Here is a 21,917-nt window from a genome sequence, read left to right on the forward strand (position 1 = left end):
GGAGTGCGGAACCACACCCAACTTACAAACCAGGAATCTAGTATGTTAATTCAGCATTGCCCGGGAAAACTTGACGGCTGCTTCCAGTTGCATGAGTAACTAGAATAATTAAAAACTAGAATAATTAAAAGTTCATCAAGTAAGATTAGAACAAGGTAGAAGATTAATCCACTACCATTAAAAGAACAAGCTCTTGGTTCTGTACACTTCCACTAAGATAAAGTACTTCAAATTGTAGTCTATTTTCAAAGTTTCCAGAATAAAAATATAGCAGTCAGTAACTACTAGCAAATATTGAGGTAGCATCATCTGAGGTTAAATTTAGCTCAGGCCAGAATGGCAGTATTGTTATTCTAGAATGTGCTGGGAACTTTCACCTGCTGCTCTGGATATGATGAATGAGAAAAAAAAAGGTAAAACCCAAAAGTAACCAACTACACAGGTTTGATTTTACCAGTTCCCTCTCTCTTCCAGCCTGCATCGAGAGCACAACAGCCCCTTTTGTCCCTACTACAGGATGTCAGACTGCCCAAAACTGCATAATTAGACCAAATATATGCAGATGAAAACAGGTCCAACCTGGAATCCTGTTTTATGCAGTAAGGCCCAAAGTAATAAACAGAGACACAGAGTTTCACTTGGACATAAATAAAATACATTCGATATCCCACATATTTAGCCTGACAGGGCAGCTTTCATTCATTACACTGAAGGAGTTCTGCAGCAAATTCTACAGAGATTTTACTATGTGCTGACCACAACAGATGGTGTTGAGTTTTCTACAGAACTTTGATTTTAGGAATATTTTCATGGAATTGTAGAATCAGAGAATAGTTTGGGCAGGGAGGGACCATAAAATTCATCTCATTCCTCCCCATGCCATGGGTAGGAACACCTTCATCTAGACCAGGTTGCTCCTCCAAGCCTTGCCCAACCTGGCCTTGAACATTTCCAGGGATGGGGCAGCTGCAGCAACCTGTGCTAAGGCCTTACCAGCCTCACAGCCAAAAATGTCTGCTTAATATCCCATCTATCCCTGCCCTCTGGCAGTGGGAAGCCATTCCCCCTTGTCCAAGGTCCCTTTCCAGCTTTCTTGGAGGCCCTTTAGGTACTGGAAGGTCTCCCTGGAGCTTTCTCTTCTTCAGGTGGAACACCCCTAGCTCTCCCAACCTGTTTCCAGAGCAGAGGGGCTCCAGCCCTCGCAGCATCTACATCCTTTCCCAATTAAGTTTTATTTAGGCAATGGGACCGACAGCTGCCTGAAGAATACAAATAGCAAGTCCCACACTGATAGACGAAGATAAGGGAACCGTACCAAAGACCACATCTAATCTTAATTAACTCCCCAAACGATAACTCAGGGAAGCTCTTAGGAAGTTCCAAGAATGCAGTTTTCTAAAACTCCGGAAATAGCTGGAACTGCACAATTAAATGTGACCTTTCAGATAAGCAGTCACACAGATGTGACAGTGTAGAGCAACTATAACAGCATTCCAAGTTTATTGAAAATAGTTAGAAGAGTAGCACAGAAATGGAGAGAAGGTAAGGATAAAGTAGCAATTAAAACATGTTTCAGAAAAATGTTCAGAAACACTCCTATTTCCAGATGCTGTAGAAGGGGAAGGATGGAAGATGAATGGATGGATGGCAGGCATTGTGAAGAGACACTGAAAAACTGCTGTAGCAAAAGGACTAATACAAGTAACAAAGCAGAGTGATAGAGACTTTTCTTTCATCAGAGAAAGAGAAGGCAATGGAAGGACTTGGAAGTCAAAGTAGAAGCAATGAAGCATTATGACTGTGTATAAATAGAATCAGAAAAGACAAGTCTTGGGGCTAAAATATAGAGCTTATAGTATCAAAAGTAGTACGAAGACAGAAAATAAGTAGTTGGATGTTCAAATGAGACAGAACAATACTGTAACACAGGAATTAACTGGTGCTACCAAAGCAATGCCCACTGGTTGGAAAACTTGCCTGACTTTGCTTCAGGACAGACACTTGTTTCTGGAGACAGATGTTTTCCTCTTCAAGTTCAGTATAGTCTTGCAGCAAACGTGCTTCTCGGAATTTATATTCCTTAATATCATCTCGCAGGCGGGCCCTTTGGATCTCCACATTTTGGTTCACCTGGAAAAGCAAACAAAGCAAAACAAAAATGGTGGCAACTGGATCAACTACAATTAAATTGCAAATTTTTATATATTTTATAAATACTTTTATATGCACTAATTAACTGAACTATACTGAAACATATTGAAATTATATATCTTCCCTTCACCCTCTGAAATTACAGAAAACCAAGTCATTTACACAATAATTAGATTTTGTTTTCTTGTGCTTCTTACAAATTCTCACTATTGACTCAAAAAAAGTCAAGAAACAAGCAGGGAAAGCAGCATTTACACCTGTGTTGTTTCACTGGCTGAAGCAACCAGCAAAAGTTTTCCAGACCAGAAGTCAGTACCCAAATCTGTTTCCACTTCAACAAGGGCCTTTTCACAAGAGAAAGACAGATTCAGATGACTCCAGATGTTCTTATCTGGATATGCATCTGGATATGCATTTGCTTAGCCACATCAACAGACATTTTCTTTATAACCAGAGCAATAAGTTGAAAACATGATACAATTCATCCTTTTGGAGAATGACACTGAGTTAAAACCCATGAAATCTAAGATCTCAGGTTGAGAAAAAATAGAAACTAGTTGACAAAAAATACTCCCTTCCCTTAGCCCCAAGACTTATGCAGGATTTAATGAAAAACTTCAAAGAAAAAGTTGCCATTGTTTTGAAATAGATAAGAAGTAAAAACCAATATATTGGTGTAGCATGACCTTGGGATCTTTCATGAATATACACAGACACTTGAATAAATTGAGCTGGAACATATAGAGCTATAGAAATGGCTCACTGCACTTAGCTTTTATTTTTTCCACTATTATTTTCCTTCAAGTCCTATCTTCAAACAATTCATACGAAGTGAAAAAGTATGTTCTAAAACATCAACAGAATTAGCTTCAGGTATAGGCAAATATGGAATACAGATGCCTAGAAAAACAGTATTTTTGTAGCTCCATATGATGGAGTGGTTTTCCACACCTCTAATTCAAAACCACTGCTAGCTGCTGACAGAGGCAGCCTGTCACTTCAGCTGGTGTATGGGACCTGCAGCCTGATCTCACCTGTCCTGCAGCCCAAGCAAGCTTCAGCCTCAGGCCCACAAACTCAGATTCCCTCCGAGCTCTCCACTGCCGGCCAGACCCAGGCATGTCAGTGATGACTAAATATGGTCTCAGCCCTTCAGAGTGTGCAGCAGGGGTCCACTGAGTAACCACACAGGTACCAACAGGCACACACAGCACACTGAGATAAGGGAAACGTTTGCAGCTGGAGGATGTGCCAACAACTGAAGTTGGCATGTTTTGAATACAAACAGTGAATCACCTGCAACTCTTAAGACTAATAAATTTAAATTACAATTCCCTCACACATCAGGTAAAGATTAGACTATATAAAACTTTGTTTTTAGCCACAAAGAGAGCACAACTGCACAGCACACCAAGAAATCAAAATTGCTCCAATCAGACACTACAGTACACCAATAGAAATTACAAGTTGCTATAGCCCCTTTTCCATGCCTGAGTAAGCATTTCTCTCTATCTTTGCACAAACCCAGGGCCACAGGGAAAGCTGAGGGCTGACATGAATTCACATTTTTATGTGTCCTTAAAAGGTGACTGCAATATGGCAGTATCTGGAAAGAAAACTTGCCTCCAGTTGCAATGATACTGGAAGCAGACCAGAAATCTGCTGCTCAGCACACTTTGAGAGGGACCAGAATCCATCACAGACACTGTGCTGCCCCTGGGGTTGGCAGTTTTTCTATTAAGCTAGTCTTAAAGGTTGGGACATATAGATGAAGAGTTGTGTCTGTGTTTCTAGAACTGTTTCCCTGTCTAAGAAGAAGGCTTGATTCGAACTCTGTTCCACTGAGTTAAAGGAGAAGTTGACTGGCGTGTTTGATCACTTGTGACTGCTTGTACCACAAATCTTCTCTTTCATACCCCAACAAGAGGTGCCAGCAAATCCCCACTTCTCCAGAGAAGTAACCCACATTTTCTCATTGATTTCACTACCAAATATTATCCCCATATTTGTTACTATGTCCTAAAGAAATTACATGAGATGTTGTGGTGTGTATTTTTGTTATATTATTGTCTTCCATAAGTGGTTTTATACCTGCCTGCCCCCCCCACTGCTGTAAGTCCTCCTTCATTCCTACCCCTTGTTCCAGATAATTCCCTGTCATTTATGTATCCCTCGATGTCCCACTGATTTAGTTAAACTGTTCCCCTCCCCTGGAACTCCCTGTTGGTTTAAACACTGTAATCCCTGCCTTATGTTCTTCCCCTGCCACTTTGTTATTGGTCCAAGTCCCAAACTCCACCCTGGTCCTGCCCCTTAAAACCCACTGCACTGCCTGTATTGTGGTCATTGTCCCTGCTCTCTATTCAAGTTATGGATGTTTTTAGTTTTGCCCTTTTGGCATAATAAACGATCCTTGGATAATCAAGCAAGGCCCATCTCGTCATTTTGTGCTGATCCATCGGCAGCTGCTTGAGAGGCTCGGGGTCCCAGCACAGTGTCGACCCCGTCAAGCGTGTCTAACACTGAGCATGCTGCGACAATGAGGCATTTGCAGCTGTGGTCACATGGAATAAGTTGAGATTCAGATGTGGGCTCTTGGATAGTCTTCCCTCCTGGCAGGGGAAGCCAGTTGATTAGCTTAGGACTAGACAAGACTAGTCCCCAGTGCTTCAAAGGAAGGTGCAAGAAAGCTCAGGAGTAATAACTGCTGACTGCTTTATCCATCCATCTGTGGCTTACAGTCTCTGTAGTTTTACCAAACTGAATTTAAGCAATGGTTTGAGCTCTCAAAACAATAATTTCTGCACCAGTACCACAAAGACTTCTGCTGAACTACAGATTTTGTAAGTAATTAAACTCTTTAAATCACTTCTTAGCAATTATTTTCCCTTAAAAATATGTGGTTTCAATAGTAAAACAATAAAAGGTTAAAGCTATTATGTTAAGCAATCTACATGAATGTAAAAGCCACCACTTCATGAGAGAAAACACAAGACTATAAACTTTACTATCCCTGTCTCTGTGCATTTCAGTGTTTTGTTATAATCCCACACCTTCAAAAATTAGGACGGAAAAAGGGATAAAAACTGAAATTATGCCACAAATATTTTGAAGCCAGAAAATCTGCATTGGGAATGAAGCAGCAAAGTACATCCAAGGGTCTCTGTGCCTGGCCTAAACAGGTTCCTCTGCTTTTTAAGGCAGCTATTCTGGAACTGAGGGAACTGATGTGCAGTACCCACAGGACCAGCATGACCAAACACGCAGCCATGTGTCAAATCACCTTTCGGCTCAGGAATCTCCCCTTTTTTTGGTTACATAGCACCAGAAAATGTACAAAATCCAAACTGCAGTGAACCCTGTGCATCTTCACTCACCTCCTTCAGTTCCTGCGCAACAGAATTAAGGCGTTCGTTTTCAGACTGTGTGTTGGCAAGGACATTTCTGATCTGCTTCAATTCTGTCTGCAACTCCATAACCTTCTTCATGTAGTATTCTTCTTTGGTAGCTGATTCTTGAATCAAGGTTTCTTCTCTACTCTCTCCATCTGCTGCTACCTTCTTGTGGTTGGTATGGGCCTGTCCAAAAGCCTAGGACAGTCAGAAAACACATCTTTTATCAGTAAACCTAAAATTCTGCATAAGTAAATTCAATTTTAGATAGTTGAAAACATTTACCCTCATATATTTCTTCAAGGCAAAGGAATGTAACCTTTTCCTACATCCTTCAATTCTGGGGTGAGATTTACAAATCCTAATAAGTGGCCAACACTGCACTCTTGAAAGTAAACCACAGCACCTAAACAGTGTTTTGTGATGCAGAATGCTTAGGTAGAACCTCATATAAACCCTCGTGTGTGGGAACAACCATGTAATGACTCTGCTGTTGAAACATGACTGGCTTTCAGCCAGATGACAGCAAGATGACCAGACACTGCTGCACATGCATATTCTTTATAGTGGGGTTAGATTCACTTCTGCAAAACCAGAATCACTGAGAACACATCTGGCATTAGCAGCCTGTTCCCTTTCTCAGGCTGGGAGCTCTCAGCAGCTGCTCCTGGCTGGGAGATTACAGCCCCCTCCCTTGCGCTTGGAGACATTGGCAGGGCTGCTCCAGATCCAGGCTAAGTCAGTGGGGTCATGCTGACTGAAGTAGGTCAGGGGACAATCCCCCAGCCAGCTCGAGACATCAATCCCCAGCAGTGTGTCAGCAAAGGTACTCAGAGGCAGGTCAGAAATCCAACCCACTTGTCACAGTTTTGCGGGTCTTCATTTTGCTTGAAACCCTTGCAGGTGATGGTCCCTGTGGTAGTGTTCTCCACACGTGCGCCCAGCCCACACAGACACCGCAGCTGCCGCAGGACGGAACAGCCCGCGGCTGTCACTGGCACGAGTTGGAGAGCAGAGCTGGCCACTTCCGACACTCACATTTGTAACACACGGCCTGGCAGACCGGCTATACTCAACAACATTAAAAATGTGATCTTTCCAGTGTTGCACACTCTTGCACCACAATCCAACCCAAGGCATATTTGGAGCTTTCAGGTGCCACAGTATCTTTTTGGGATGCCAAAACATGGCAGATTTTCCTAGTCAACGTTAATATCAGGCCAAATCAAGGACAGAGAAGCATCTCATGAAACTCCTTATCTAGTCACGCATTTTCAATTGATGCCAGCTCTTCAGAAAAATACTGTGAGAGAAAAAAAAAAATCTGCTTTGAAGAGAAACAGATTTCAGTGTTTTATTACTTTTATATATTGCAGCAGGCACATTAATAGCACAGAAACTACTGACTATACCAGGGCTGAAACAGCTGATCAAGTATGCTAGCTCTGCCTATGATTAAAGGGACAAAGATATTCCTCCTATCAGACGACATTTTATTTCCAGTAAGCAAGTCAGAGATATAGGAGACAAATATCCATTGGAGAAATTCTAGCCAGATTCATCAAGATAACCTAAGGGAAACTAAAAAGTGCCATGTTTCAGACAAAAAGCACCATCTGGTGCTGGCAAGTTCTTGTCAAATGAATTTCAACAAAGCAGCTTAAAAGCCTAATACCCAAGATCTCCATAAATGTTAAAGGGATAACAAAAAGCATGCTAGCTCCTCAAATACACTATTTTTTTCCTGTAATAAAGTAAGATCCACCTTTAGAGACCAGTATGTATGACAAATCACTGGCACAGAGAAATGGACAATGGGTATCTCTTTGCCCAGTGAAGTACCACCATTTGCTCAGCTGCAGGATGCCAAAACAGTAAATGGAAGTTCAGGACAGTTAAAAGCCACAGCTGATCAACCAGACCTCAGAGTCCAAGCACGATTCCATCAAGGAGCTCAGTAATGCCACTAAGGGAGGGACTCTTAAGAATAATTGTGGAGACTCTGGGGGGCATTCCCTGGTTTAGGGAGACACAAGAAGCTTCCCTCAAAAAGCTGTTAAGACTCCATTGGCTCCTTCCCTTGCTCCTAACTCTAACCCTGAGCCACTCCCTTCCTATCCCCTGATCGGCCCTTATCTTTTTACTGCCCTGAGACCAGTGTCATCCTCAGGGTCCTTCAGGAGAGAGAAACGTGGACCCCTCCATGTGTATGCCTGGGACCTGAACATCTTACTGGGCGGTTGAATAAGACATCTGTGGATACCATGCAAAGGCCCTTTTTTGCTTCCTTACCCTGGACTTTACTAACAGCAATTCTGGCTGCAACAAATAATGACTAATTTGCTCATGAAAGTTCCAAGGCAGATGCTAGGCCATGGGTTTCTTCAACATCTGGAAAGAAAATGTCATCATTTTGCCCATGTCACAATTGACAGGGAGTATTTAAACACAGAAACTGCCATAAAGGATAACACCTTCTTAAAAATCCAATATCCTCTCTTCTACAGAGGCTAATGCCAGATGCTTCAGAGAAAGGTGCAAGAAACCACATAATCTCTTCAAGCTAGGGATTGCCTTAAGCCTCAGTGGAGAATGCCTAATGTAAATTTGAGAGAGCTACTTACTTTGAGTTACCCATGTAAAATACCTCCTTATTTTTTAGAAGTTTATGCATTTTTTGGCCTCAGTAAAATCCTACAACAATGAATTCTATATATAAAATCTTACTCTTACACGACAGCTTGTCATCAGTTTACAAGTTTCCCACATTTCCATACAAGAATGCATATTTTTGTTCAGAGGCTTGAAGGTGTGGTGTTAATTTTGTGGTCAGGTGTCAATCACTCACTATTTTTTGAGACATAAATCACAACTCTCTAGTCTCTGGTGATGGTAAGGTGAAGTTCAGTAAGTTATCACTACTTTTATGTGTAAGAGGTTTTTCCATTCACGACAACACTCAGACTCCCTTTTCAAAAACTGCCTTTTATTATGTCTTGTCCCAACTGGCACAACTGACCCAACCAAATGGGAACTGCTCACACACACTAACTGCAGAAACAAGCTCATGGCCACCCCTACCAAAGGATGCTGCTGCTCCCCGTGGGCTCCAGTTACTTCTGCACAGTAAGGCTGTTATTTGCTCTCAGTCAGCATGCTTGTGAAGTGTCAGCAGAAACCCTGCCGTTAGCTTGAGTATTGCTGCCTGGAGTACAGAACTGTGAATAAACAGCCTCTGACACACACAGAACACAAGAAACCTCCTTCAGAGCCATGGTCATCAGGACAGACACCCTGGAACAATACAAGCTGCATACATGTATAAGACCACTTGAAAAGCACTTCCATTCCAACCAAGCTTTGTTATCTCCCTTGTATGTCCTTAGAAACAACATCATACATCACTGTTACAAGCCATTTTCATAATTCATGTGGAGAACAGGAAATGTAACTTTTAACAAAACTGCAAAATTAGAGGGCAATGCAATTACCTGCCATAGCTACAGCCCAGACCTGTCTTAAATCAAGCTAGGAAAACTGACTTTTTACTGCTATGCATGAAACCGCTAAACCTTCATACACGCTGGAGTCCAGCATCTGCACATCTACTTTTGCTTTAACATTATCTAAAACACAGGAGCAGAAGTCAAAGTTACCCTGCTCTTCCTCCTCTTCCAAAACCTCTACTTCCATCTACTAGGGAAGAAAACTGTTCACAGTTATACTGGAAGATAGACTTTGGAGTATCTCTTCACAAAATAAAAGTTTCTGATGTGAGGGCTGCCAAATACCATGTTCTGCTCAACAGTTGCCTCTAGGAATTACGGGACACTAATGTTAAGAGATTATCAAAATTCTTATCTTCCAGGTTCCCAAGATGAGGGCAAAAGCAAAATCAGACTTCATGAACCAAAATGCCATCTTTACTATTTGCTCAGCTGTGCTTGTCAGTGCACTGGAAAGCACTTTTCTGGACAAAGGTACAATTTACTCACAACTATCTCTTCAGAAAGCTGCACGGGACACACATCAAAAACCCTCCTAGGGTTTAACATCATCTGAAACTAACATAAATGAACCTTTACCCCCAACACACAACCTCAAATTCTGTCATACACAACTCCAAATTTTGTATAGCCATTTACCTCTGGACCAGGTAAACATTAAACACATCCCAGTGGGGACTTGCAGTTATGTGTTGCAAGTGCACCAAATCATTCAGATGCTAATTTTTGGTCCTTGCTCATAACCTGCTGCCAAAGCTGCAGATCAGCTGAAACTCTGACAGGTTTCCTTTGGTCAAGCTGCCATCCCCTACCAGCCACACCAGTCTGTGAGGTCCTTCTCCTCTCTTTCTTCAAATGCACTAGACAGCATTGCCCAAAGGCCCATTACAACATCCCTAACACATATGGAAAATTTACCCTAACTTGCTGGTGAAGGTTTACCAAAATTAGTACTGAAAATGCTATTAAATGAACTTTCATGTTTGCAGAATTACTTACATCAGCAGACTCAAGGCATGTAGAAAATACATGCTATCATATTCTTAAATAGCCCAGAAAATATCTTTGCTAAATTAAGGAGATTACTATAAATTTCAGATGATAAAGTCTTAAATCTCAAGAATTCAAAGCTCTCCACAACAATTATGAATGGAAAAAAGAATCTGGACAGCAAATGGATGAGGCAGACTCACCCAAAAACGGCAATGTTATATAAAATGATCAAACCCAGTTCACTTCATATGAAGCCCTGGATCAAGCTACATTTAGACTGAGTTTAAAGTACTGATTACCAAAAGACAGACTTAAAAAAAGGTGATGCTTCCTCTAGGTTTGATGATAACACAGATTCATCTGTTTATGTTGCAGGAGGAACAAGAACTCAATCACGCACATGCAGGTAAGTTTTTTGCATGAAACCCAGTACACTGAAGGATGCTTCCCTATAAAACTCCATGCTTTGAGAAGAAAGCTTTCCCAATGTTGTGAAGTTTAGCATACTGCTAACATATCAAATTCTTAAAAACATTGTTAAAATTTTAAACATGATCTTTTTGAAAGAAGTTCTTTATCACAGTGCAGCTGTTCACGGAACACATGAAATGTGAAGAATCTCTGAAACATGCTTCTTAGAGAATTCCAAATGCTTCTCTCAGAACAGCTGCTGTGCTATGGGAGATGGACAGATTGGTCTCAGTCATGCTCAAAACAAGACTCTCAGGCCTTCAGGAAAATCAGAACAGTTCTGCCTTATTTGCCTCTATAATCTGTCACTCCAGACCTGTACTTAACCAAAAAGTCATCCAAAGTATGCTGGTTATGCTTCCATATTTTCTGGGATCCTGAACTAGACTGCTAAAAACAAGAGTAACACAAAATACTGGGATGCCACTATCAAATAAAACCTTCCAAAGAGATACTGGAACAGGCTTTTTCTGAACAAACCCAGTATGATGTCAAACCCTCTGCTAAACTCTGCTAAGAGCTGATGTTCCTAAAGGCCTGTCAGGAGCTGATCAGAATCCAGATGCTGCACAGGGACTGCTAGAGGCTCTGGAGGCTGCCCTGCACTGTCTCTAGGGCAATACCTTCACTCTGTACCTATCTTCTTACACACACTGAACCACAGCAACTAGGAAAGGGCAAAAAGAGAGTCTCATAGATGCTTAAAGCAGACATACTGACAAGGAAATCACAGCCCACCGGCCCTGAGATGATGCAGATGAACAAACAGAGGAAGTGACATCCCACTCATGCTCAGTCAAAATCACAGGGAGGTTCCTGTGCCATGCAGAAATACACCCAAGCAAACAGAAAACAACACAAATATTTCAGTGAAGGAGTTTCATAAAATAAGTTGCTTAAAAATTCATTTGTCATCTAAACCTGAACTTGTGTTCTCCATTTAAAGGAGCAGGGAGGGGGCAGAGAGAGACCATTGCTTCTATACAAGATGAAAAAATAATAAAGAGGGAGAAAAATCTTAAAAGAGTGCAAACTCCACAAAACAAATCAACTTCTGGACATCACTGATCCCCATGCTCATTCCTTCTCCAGTGAAGACTCCTTCACCTATGCACCTCATTTCTTCCCATTTTCCAGGCTGCACATCCAGCCACACACGATGCTGAAATGTCAAGTGGCAAGGGCAGTCCTTAGTAAGTGTCACACTAGCCTTTTCTCTGCAGTGAAACACTGCTATAATGATGCTAACAATCCTCAATAGATGAAGCAGCATGAGGCATTAACTCTTTCCTTCACTCACACAGTGACGTTTAAGTGATGCTTCAGCCCTTCTTGCTATCACAGTCACATTAACACGGCTGCTGCATCATCACAAGCAGACCAGAATGTGCACAAGCTCCTCCAAGAAGCACATTAGGAAGAAGAGGAATTAGTTTCAAACTCATTGACAAGAAAAGCTGACATAAACACAGCAGAAAGGCAATAAAGGAGAGCTTGTCTGAAAAAAGTTCCTTGCCTTTCTCAATCAAATTTGAAAAGCAGAGTGATGTCCATGTGCATGCCTGCACCAGAAGAGCAGTACCATGTACAACTACCACCAGAGGAATCACACACAGTGGTGCCTATTCACCTTTGTGGTCAGGTTTGAGAGCACTCTAGTGTTTCTGTTTCTTTTGTATTGAAGATCAAGAAGGATTTGCAGAAACTGACTCTTTTAGAAGGCTATCATTAGCTACTTTTGCAGTGAAAGAATGGTTTAGCCATAAAGAGTAAAGAGAACCCAAGCCCCGGTAAAAAAAGGTGCCATTAATCAAGATATCCTTTTTTTAAAAATAAGGATAAAAGTCATGAGACTAAACATCAAAGAAGACATTTTCCTTCAGTTGCTCTGTACCACTACTCAGATTCAAGTCTTTTTTTCAGGAGGCTTTCTATGATTAACAGAGATCAGTACTCATCCTTCCCCCTCCTTCAGCAACAGGCACTAAACTGTGATCAAGGTACACATGTTCTCCCCCTTTGGTGTAAGAGAACAAAGCCAGCCCTGCCAGGAGTCATTACTGTCCACTCTGACTTCCAAGCAGAGGTCCTGGAAAGCTTGAAGTTAAAAGCCAAGGACATTAGTCACAAAGGTATTTCATTCACCACTGTCATTCATCACTGCCATGAAAGACTGTGGGCATCGCTGCTCTTGAAGATGTGAATGCCACTTTTGTTTCAAACCTTGTGCTATAAATTAGTTAGATACATTACCTCCCAAAATGTGGTCTCTGTCACTTACAAACACATGTGACTACTGACATCAAAAATAGATTTCCTGACAGAGTGGAGCATTTCCTCATCCCCAGTGTCCTGCTCTGGAGACAGTGGGCAGGATGGTGTCCCCATGGCCACCTCAGAACCTGCTGCGGCCTTCATAATTAGTCATCTTCCCAGAAAAGCCACACAACCAGCAGCCCCCTGCACAGCCCACCAGCAAGTCCAGGTGTTCTCAGCAACTTCAGTGGGCTCTCAGCCAAAGCCTGGGGTTTTAGTTTTGATGGGGTTTTTTTGTTTGGTTGGTTTTTTGTTTCGGTTTTTTGTTTGTTGGGATTTTTGTTTGTTTTGTTTTGTTGTGGTTTATTGTGGTTTTTGTTTGGTTTTTTTGTGTGGGATTGGTTGTTTTTTGTTTTTTTGGTTTGTTTTGTTTTGTTTTTGCGTTTGTTTTTTTTTTTTAAGAAAAATTCCTATAACTGTAACAGGGAAGTAGAATTAAAAAAGACCCAATTGCATTCTACTGAGTTTAAACCTGAGAGGAATGGAAGTTTTGGTGAGCATTCATTTCTGCTTTCTTATAAATAAAGAAAATATGTATGAGAGGGGAGAAAGGTGAGGTGGAATAACAAACAAGTCAACAGAAAAAAGTACTACGTTCAGGATAACTTTAGGTCTGATGGGTTAAGGAAGAACATAAAATAAGCTACCCTGAAGCATCTTTCTCTGCTGTGCATTATAATAGACTAGAGACTTCTACTTACAAGTGCAAAGGGTCCCCTTACCTGCCCACTGTGGTATCGAAACATAGCTGAAACTAACTCTTCCCAGAAGTCACACTGCAGGAAATTTGATCATCAATTGCTGATTTTTAAACCCTTCTACTAAATTTGATGGAATTATTTATTTGTACAGGCCAGTTCACAACGTTGGCTGATTGGTACAGGCCAGTTCACGTCGGCAGGTCACTGGGTCATCTTCCCCTGCATACGAAAGAAGTGACTGCAAATGGACTCTGTACAGTAGTGTCTTGTTAAGACTGTCTCTTCTCTGCAGGCACTCGAGCTAAGCATGTGTCAGGACATGCATTACAAATGATTGTGGAGAAACTAGATGTAGGTATTATCTACAATGAAATAATTTTTAGAAACTGAAAACCAGGTGCAGTGATCTGTAAGTATTACACTAGGTCTCTAACAGCTGACCTCAAAGAATAATTTCACTAAAGCCCATAATTAGTCCTGAGAAGATCTGTTATGAACCTTCAGTGGGTGCAATGGAGGGTGCCTCACATAGCCTTTATTGTAATAATTCATAGAAGAAAAAACTTTCATCTAGTGTTACTAATCAAATGATACCCATTGCTGTTCAGTAAGCGCCTGATCAATAAATCACTGGAAACTGCACAAATGCATCATAAAGTACCTCTGCTGACATCACTGCCTACCTTCTCATCTTCACCTCTGATAAGGATAGTAGAATAGAACAATATTTTTTTTACTCTTATTGAATAAAAGGAACAATGTAACCTTGGAGAAATAGATACAGCTGACAAAACAGAAGCTATGCAAAACAATATTACAGTTCCTCAAAAGCGCGGGTTGAAAAACAGCCCCCTAAAAAGGACACCAGAAACTGAAGACCACCAAAGAAGACCCCGAAGAATGCATATGGACTTCCAATAAGGGGGGCAACTACGTAAAAGAAAGTATCACATACGCATCAAGTAAGCAGGCACAGTTAATGAATATGTAATCAGCGTGTGCAATAAAATCTGTCTACCAGGGCACGCAATGATAGGAGGGATCCTCCAAGTGACCACAGCTGCAATAAAGAACTCCTGCTTTCTAATACTCAAAGCTGTGTTAGAAAGTTTCCATCTGGCCAATTTTGGTACCACCTTAACCTATCCTGTGGCTGTGTGGGGCTTGGAGGCTGGATGGAGTTAAAACACAACATTTCCACTAAAAGATCCTGCAACAACATGAAAGAAAAACCAAATGAGATCTCAGTCCTCTAAACATATATGTGTCTGTATTTAAAGTCAAGAGGAGTTATACCTACCAAAGACAACTCATAAACTTAATAAAACCAACTCACACTTAACAAAGCCAGTATATGCATTCTGTCCTTCACATGAGACCAAAACGGAAATAGTTTAACTGCCCCACACACGACTTGCATGAAAAACCTTTCTTTTTCTACTTGAACACAATGATTTGCCTGCAATCTGTCAGGAATATGCACTGGGAATGTGTGTGGCCTTGCAAGTAGCAGGTGTGACCGAGTTCCTCTTGGCAACCTTGGAACTTCAGACCAGCACCACTACCTCCTTCATCCACAGCCCAGCCCACACACAGCCTGTGGCCAGCCACCGCTTGGGCACCAGTACAGCCACACAGATCTCAGCTCCTCATCTGCTCCTCACCATTGTAAACGCTCTCACATTTCCATGAGTTTGGGAGTAGGCTCTTTCTCCCACACACAAATATCCCCAGGGGCCAAACGCAAACATTAACTACACAGCAGGCATAGATTCACAAACAACAGCTTGAAGGAGATCTGGTACCTGAAATAAAAGGGCAGGAGATCTTTCTCCTTTTTAATGCCTTTATTAAAGAGATTCAGCTCAGGTGGGGAGAAATCGACGGGTCACGCCCACGCCGCCGCTGTCCCCAAGAGTGGCACGGAGGAGGAGGGTGATGCAGCTCTGTCCGCTGGTCTGCAGGCAGAGCTGGGGACTGCATCCTCACGGGAGATTCGCAGATTCCTGCTTTTCAGTCCAACGCTCCGGGTCCCCTCCTTAGTGAACATCCTTTCAGGTCAGGGTGAGAAGCAAAAAAGGATTCAAGCAGGCACTGGACTTCGCGCCCATCCTTAGGCATCACCTAGGTCCCCTAATTATATATGGGCTCGTTGTTTTTAGGGGTTTTCCTGGAAAACAGGAAGGTTTGGAGCAGTGCATTCCTCATCTGCATACGTGGTCTCAGGCCGCTCCTATTCTCCTCATGCTGCCTTGTCCAGGTGCTGCTCCCGGGCAAGCATTGGGAGGACAATGGCTAAATCACCAACCATTGACCGGCAATTAAAGAAGAACTCTTAACAATGAAGCTAATTTAACAGCAATTGGTCTAACCGGTTTTAGCTCTGTAACCTTAAACAAAAATAGATAACTTTTTATTCATAACAGTACCTTCAGGGAAGTTTTGAGGCTTTTCAAAACATTACATCACTTCCCACCATGTCAGCCCACTCCATATTGACATCAAGCATCTTCCAAAACATCATGTGTTATGAATAAAAATATACCTATTTTTATTTAGTAACAGTGAAGATTTGTGCACACTCCAGGAAAGAGTCCAGTCCTTGATCTAGCTTCATTTTATTAAAATTATGGTTTACACTTTCTTTGGAGAAAGGCCAGTTAACACACAAAATATTTCCAGACTGCCTTCCATAAAATGTTGTGGTGTGAGCTGGAGAAGGATTGTACCTTCCAGAGTGTCCCTGCAGCACAACCCTACAGCAGAGCTCAGTTCCTGTTAGGTGTACCTGTGAAGTAATACACTGTAAGGAAACAAAGTGACATTGTAGAAATTTGGAGAATCAGGCTACAAATCTACAGCTGTAAAAGCCTGCTGAGCGTGCCCCAACATGATTAACTACAGAATTCAGAAAAGCTGCTGCAAGATTATGAACTACTTTTCTATAAAAGGAACACAAAAATAAAGCACAAGATATAACATTCTTGTTCCCACACAAGAAAGATTACTTATTACATATGAGCACAATCCACTTACGCAACTGATGCTGAAGTGCAGGCTCCTGCAAGGTCGATGAGAGAGTTTAAGTCGGCACCAAAGGAACTGCTCCCTGGCTCAACAGACAGTCCCAAGAAATTAAGTTTTAACATCTCTCTCACCTCCTCTGCCCCAGCCCAGCACTTGAAATTAGAAAACCAAGAAAATAATTGTTTTAACTGAGAACACGATTAAGAGGTTCAGGATGAGAAGACACAGCTTCCACTCAACTCTTGAATTATTGGTAACCAAAGGAGCACACACACACACGCAGTGGTGATAAAAACCACGTTCCATCTTCTTCACTGGCTTTGCTTCCCAACCAAGGACGTTTTATCTGTATGGATAACAGTAAGCATGAAATCCTCCAGTGATATTCAAGAAAATGTTTTCTTTTTTTTTTTTTTTTTTTTTTTTTTTTTTTTTTTTTTTTTTTTATTACAATAGCTAATAGCATACAGCTCTCATTGCAAGAGGACTCCTCCTAAGAACAATGCTTGCCTGCTGTGCAGGCACACCCACTCTAGAAATAACACCAGGAAGTAAGTTGCATCCTGCAAAACATATGTAATGTACAGCTTATTACACTGCTGGTTATTTACCAGCATAGTGGCTTCCCCTGGTGTGACAATAACAGAATCTTCCAGGAACAAACCCTGCTCTACAGGGAGTCAGAAATATGGCTGCATAAACACAGCCCAGTACATATAAATACCTACTAGTTGTTGTTACCAGAATGAACCAGGGCATGAGGCACTTTCGGGGGAAAAAAAATTAAAAATCTCTGACTAATTTTTTAAAATACCTCAGCAGATTTTTAATCACCAAACTACTAAAGGAGACTAATGCTAAGCATGGAATCACTTCCTACATATGTCAAAGTTACCTGTGCTCATGTGAGCTCTGTTGTTCATGTACTTTTACACAAAGAGCTTTATAAAAACAAAAACTACTAGTCAGGCTTTCTGGTTTTAGCTGTCTTCAATCACTTCACACAGAGGTGTGCACACATACATGTGCACAACTGCACAAGGCATTTCATCCAATGTACCATCGGTAGTTGGTTCTGCATGGCAAAAGCAGACATTTTCTTGTTATCTAATTGCCCTTTCATTAAGTACTCATTACACCTGAATAACAAATTTATTTCTCCCCTAGAACCTAAGCAAAGGTCCAGCCACTTTAACCCAAATATAAGTGCATAATCTTTTGTGTCCTACTAGCACAGTATTTTCAACCAACTCCAGGGGAGTCTCTCGATTCCCTCTGACATGTTCTGCTTGCAACCTACATCCAGGCTTCGCAATTAACTAGAGCATGTTCACTTACCATTGCCCATCATGGTTGAGTATTGCTTTAAAAAAACAACATTAGACATATTTGAGCCTCTATTTTAAGGTTTGGGTTAAAAAGCAAGAAGGGTGAGGGACAAAACCCAGCCTTCTTCTCGCAATGCAATTTCTACAAACATCCTGTAGAGAGCAACTGCCAGTTGCAACAGCCACACGGCCAAGTCACTGGTGTGCACCAGTTAATCCGGAGCACACAGCTCAATCGATACTTGATGTGGCTGGTGAAGTACTGCCCAGCACCCTCAGATGTCTGACAGTGGTGTCAGTGTCAGAAACAATTCAAGGACAGGGTTTTACCATCGCTTAAAAAAGGGAGGACAAGTGCATTTCCATCCGCTCAACTCCACGAGACACTTTCTGAAGTAAAGGGGAGGATTAGGAAAGAAAGATACAAAATACAGGAGGAAGTGAAGCCCTGGTACATGACTTAAACACTGGCAAACAGGAAACAGGCTTCCCTTAGGGCCCCATCCCTGGAGGGGTCCCAGCAGCAGCGCACAGGAAGGGAGAAAGCCTCTCATGAGAGCTTTCTCATGAGAGCACCAGCACACTGGCAGCTATTTTCACTGGGCCCTGTCAGGATTACAGCAGTCACTGCTCATTTTGGAGCAGAATACCTGTCAAAACAAAGCAATAAGGGGAACTGTCCTTGCTGGCAAGAGCAGGAGTTTTGGCTAAAACAGACAGCCCAACAGAGAGATCTGCACACTGTCACATACATGCTGAAAATGTTATGGATCCTGCCCTTTTGTTCAACTCCATTCTAGCAGCATCCAGCACACCAAAAGAGATTGCAGGTTATCCTGGGATGTGTCACTGCTCTGTGGCCACCTGAGAGGTCCTACAGCACCACAACACTACCAGCTGCAAAGCAAGTGCCCCTTCTCTCCAAACATTCAAATACTTTTCATTAAGTTTAGCTTTGTTTTCTACCTTATGAGCAAACCCACAGTCTCCAAAGGCCGGACGGTACCATGGGAAGTAAATAAGTCTCATTGCTTGCAAGACAGAGCTGCTAATTGCAATGGAGACGTTACCTCATCAAGGCCCAATGTCCAAAATCAAGATAAATTTGGGAATTCTCTAAATTGGATGCAATCTGAGAAACCCAAAGAGAGCTTGTGAACACAGTCTGTTCCTGACTTCAGAAAACTTTCACAGAAACTGTAATTAAAAATAAAAATTAAAAATTTTTTAAATATCCTCCAGAAACCAAAATGGGGCTTCAGAAAACACCCAAACAAAGCCCACAATGCTCTGTCCTTGCCAGGAACACAGCAGCAAGCAAGCAACAGCAAAGGGTCAAGAAAAAGCTGTCCTCAGATTTCAAATTAATCGAACACAATTGCTGGCTACTGAAAAGAGAGCAAAATTAGTAAAAATAAATGACTGAATAATAAGAGGACAAGAGCCTGGTTATTATTGGACATGGCAAAGAGTGGTCCTTTTTTGGTAATTACAAGACTGTAAACAGAAGTTGTGTAGATTTTTAAATTATTGGCTGAACTGTATAGCACCTTGCCAAAGAAGAAAAACATTAAAAAAATTCTTCAAGTTAAAAGATGCATAAAATCTCACAGGATTCAACATAGAAAAGATGGAATTACGCAACTTGAGAAAAGTGCACAGCAAACATTAATTACACATTAATTAACAAAGAGCAGTTAACTACATTTAGAAATTAACAAAAATATGGATCATTACAAGTTCCAAAGGATGTCTTGAAAAAGCTCTGCCTTGGGAGTCCAAGGCCAAGGTCTGAAACCTGAAACGACAGCAGTGCTTCAGAGGATCCAGTGAAAAACAAGGAAGGGTTGGAAGAGCATGATGGATTCACACTTAGTGCGAAACTGCCAAAACCATTAGAAAGGATATTGCCAAAGACAAGAAACTTGAATAATCTACATTGTTACTTTAGCCTAAGGCCTTGGACATTCAGAATTAAAGGGCAGTAAATCAAGTCTGTGAATTTTGGAAGCTTTGAAAGCAGAACACAGAGCTCTTAAAATAGCTTTGCATAGCTAAGTCAAACCATAAATAAATCTCGTATTTCATTAAGGAATTAATTTCCAACTAATAATATTGAGACTTTGTAGGTACACATAAGGGAATGATTTTGTCCCCCCTCCAGACAAATTTAAAAATAATTACATGTTCTTCATCATCTCAGGAGACAAGAAACTCCACAGTTATTCGCTTCCAACTGCAAACCCAGGTATTAAGTGCTACTGATGCACATCCCATATGATTTCACACCTCCTGTGTAAAGGTGTGCAGAACTATGTGGTTTGTGTGGTAGGAAATAAATACAGCCACCACGAGAAACACAAAATCCTGACCACGAATAGCAGATCCCAGATTGCAACAACACAAGACAGAACTGCAAACACAGAGGTAAGGGTTATGTTCAGACTCTCTTTTTATAAGGAGTACTAATGAAGAGACAATAAAGTATAAATCAAAAATAAAAGAAGCATTTGGAAGCATTTTTCTTCCAAATAATGGATCTGATTTTATTTTGTGCTCATAATTTCATCACACCCCTGATTTCAGCAGGGCAGGACACTGCAGCAAAGCAGGAGGAATGTTTACATTCCTGAGCAGTGCTCTCACTGCCAGATCCACTGAAAAGAAATGAATGTTATTATCATCTTTTAAAAAAATGGATACAGGAAACCTCATTTAGGATTTTGGACATGTAAGGGATTATCACTCTTTAACTGTTCCAAGCATTAATTCAAAGGCCACTTGTCACCACAACAGCTGTTTGACCAGCTCTTCTGTTTTGCCTATGTTTCGGTTTTCTTAGATGGGGAATGTCTGTCACAGATTCATTCATGTCTGTCACTGTCCTCCAGCCAGAGACCCTTCATGTGGTTGCTAACTGAAAACGCATCTCAAAATGGATAAACACATCTTGACTTAAGTTCTGACCTCATCTTCAGTAGGAACGTAATGCAGATTTTGTTGCCTCTATTAATAATTTAAACATCTCTATGAAGGTTCACTTGCCCAAGGCCATGCACCTGAGGAGGTGATATGTGTGAACCCCTCTGCCAGCACCACTCACTCTTGCACTTGGGTGAGGACCAGACGATTCAGGAGCCATCTATCCTAGGCCCCAGACAGATCAAGAAGGCCCACACCAGGTCTGATCTTTGTAGCAATGCTACAGACATTGCTATATAGAATCATAATTGAACAGGATGGAAAAAAAAAGTCTTACATAATAAGGATTTTAAGAGGATTTTATGTAATAGTATATTTCATATCCTATTGCTAGAATCCCACTGAAAATCTCCAAATTACTTTTTTCCCCTCAAAGAACTTGTGTAAAAACATGGAATCAAAGCAAGCTTCTGGATATGTTTCACTGATGAGCTGCCCACACACCTGTGTCCCCCTTACTGCTCCCTCCCTCCATCCTATTTGACTGCATTTTCTTTAAACAAATCCAAATATTTATGAGGAAATAAACATTTTGACTGCATCTTGCTCTACAGACAGAGTAGATCCCCTAAGGAGAGGCATAAAAGCCTAGTCTTAACAAGGGCTTGAAAGGCAGTCTCCTCCTGCCTCCAAAGGTGAAATTTGTTGTTTATTAATCCAAATCAGCAATTCCAAGAGCAGGGAAAAGTTAACCCCCCCTCACTGATTTTTGTTGTGGCAGTAGCCTTATGTAACAGCAGTAATTTAAACTACAGTTTTATGCACATAGGTGCCTTGATTAAAACAAACCAATCCATACTGCCAGGACTGTTTGCTTTCAGGCAACACTTACACAGTACGTGGCTGGTGGCTAGTGAAAGGACAGCCAACAGCATGGACCCAGCACACACAGTCACAGGCAAGGTCATCTCCCATCACCACAGCATCCAAGGTAAGGACTTCAGCAACAGGTGCCTCTCAAGTTTCATATGGTATGCGCAATACAAGGAAGTGGTAAATAACTACTCCATACACCTCATAGGGGACTTTGGAGTTGCATCTACAGGCAGA

General features: G+C 41.5%; 1 protein-coding gene across 2 annotated transcripts in view; it reads right to left on the bottom strand.

Moving 5' to 3' along the window:
- Positions 1-21,917, bottom strand: part of BICD2 (BICD cargo adaptor 2) — a 52,317-nt gene that overhangs the window by 15,738 nt on the left and 14,662 nt on the right. For both annotated transcript variants that reach the window (XM_041399594.1, XM_041399591.1), the window contains exons 2-3: positions 5,529-5,741; positions 1,978-2,130 (exon numbers count right to left, since the gene is read on the bottom strand). In XM_041399594.1, the coding sequence (XP_041255528.1) occupies positions 1,978-2,130; positions 5,529-5,741 (366 nt within the window). The remainder of the gene's footprint in view (positions 1-1,977; positions 2,131-5,528; positions 5,742-21,917) is intronic.

This window comes from Onychostruthus taczanowskii, unplaced genomic scaffold, assembly GCF_017590055.1.
Source record: "Onychostruthus taczanowskii isolate IOZ18803 unplaced genomic scaffold, ASM1759005v1 scaffold166, whole genome shotgun sequence".
NCBI classification, from domain to species: Eukaryota; Metazoa; Chordata; class Aves; order Passeriformes; family Passeridae; genus Onychostruthus; species Onychostruthus taczanowskii.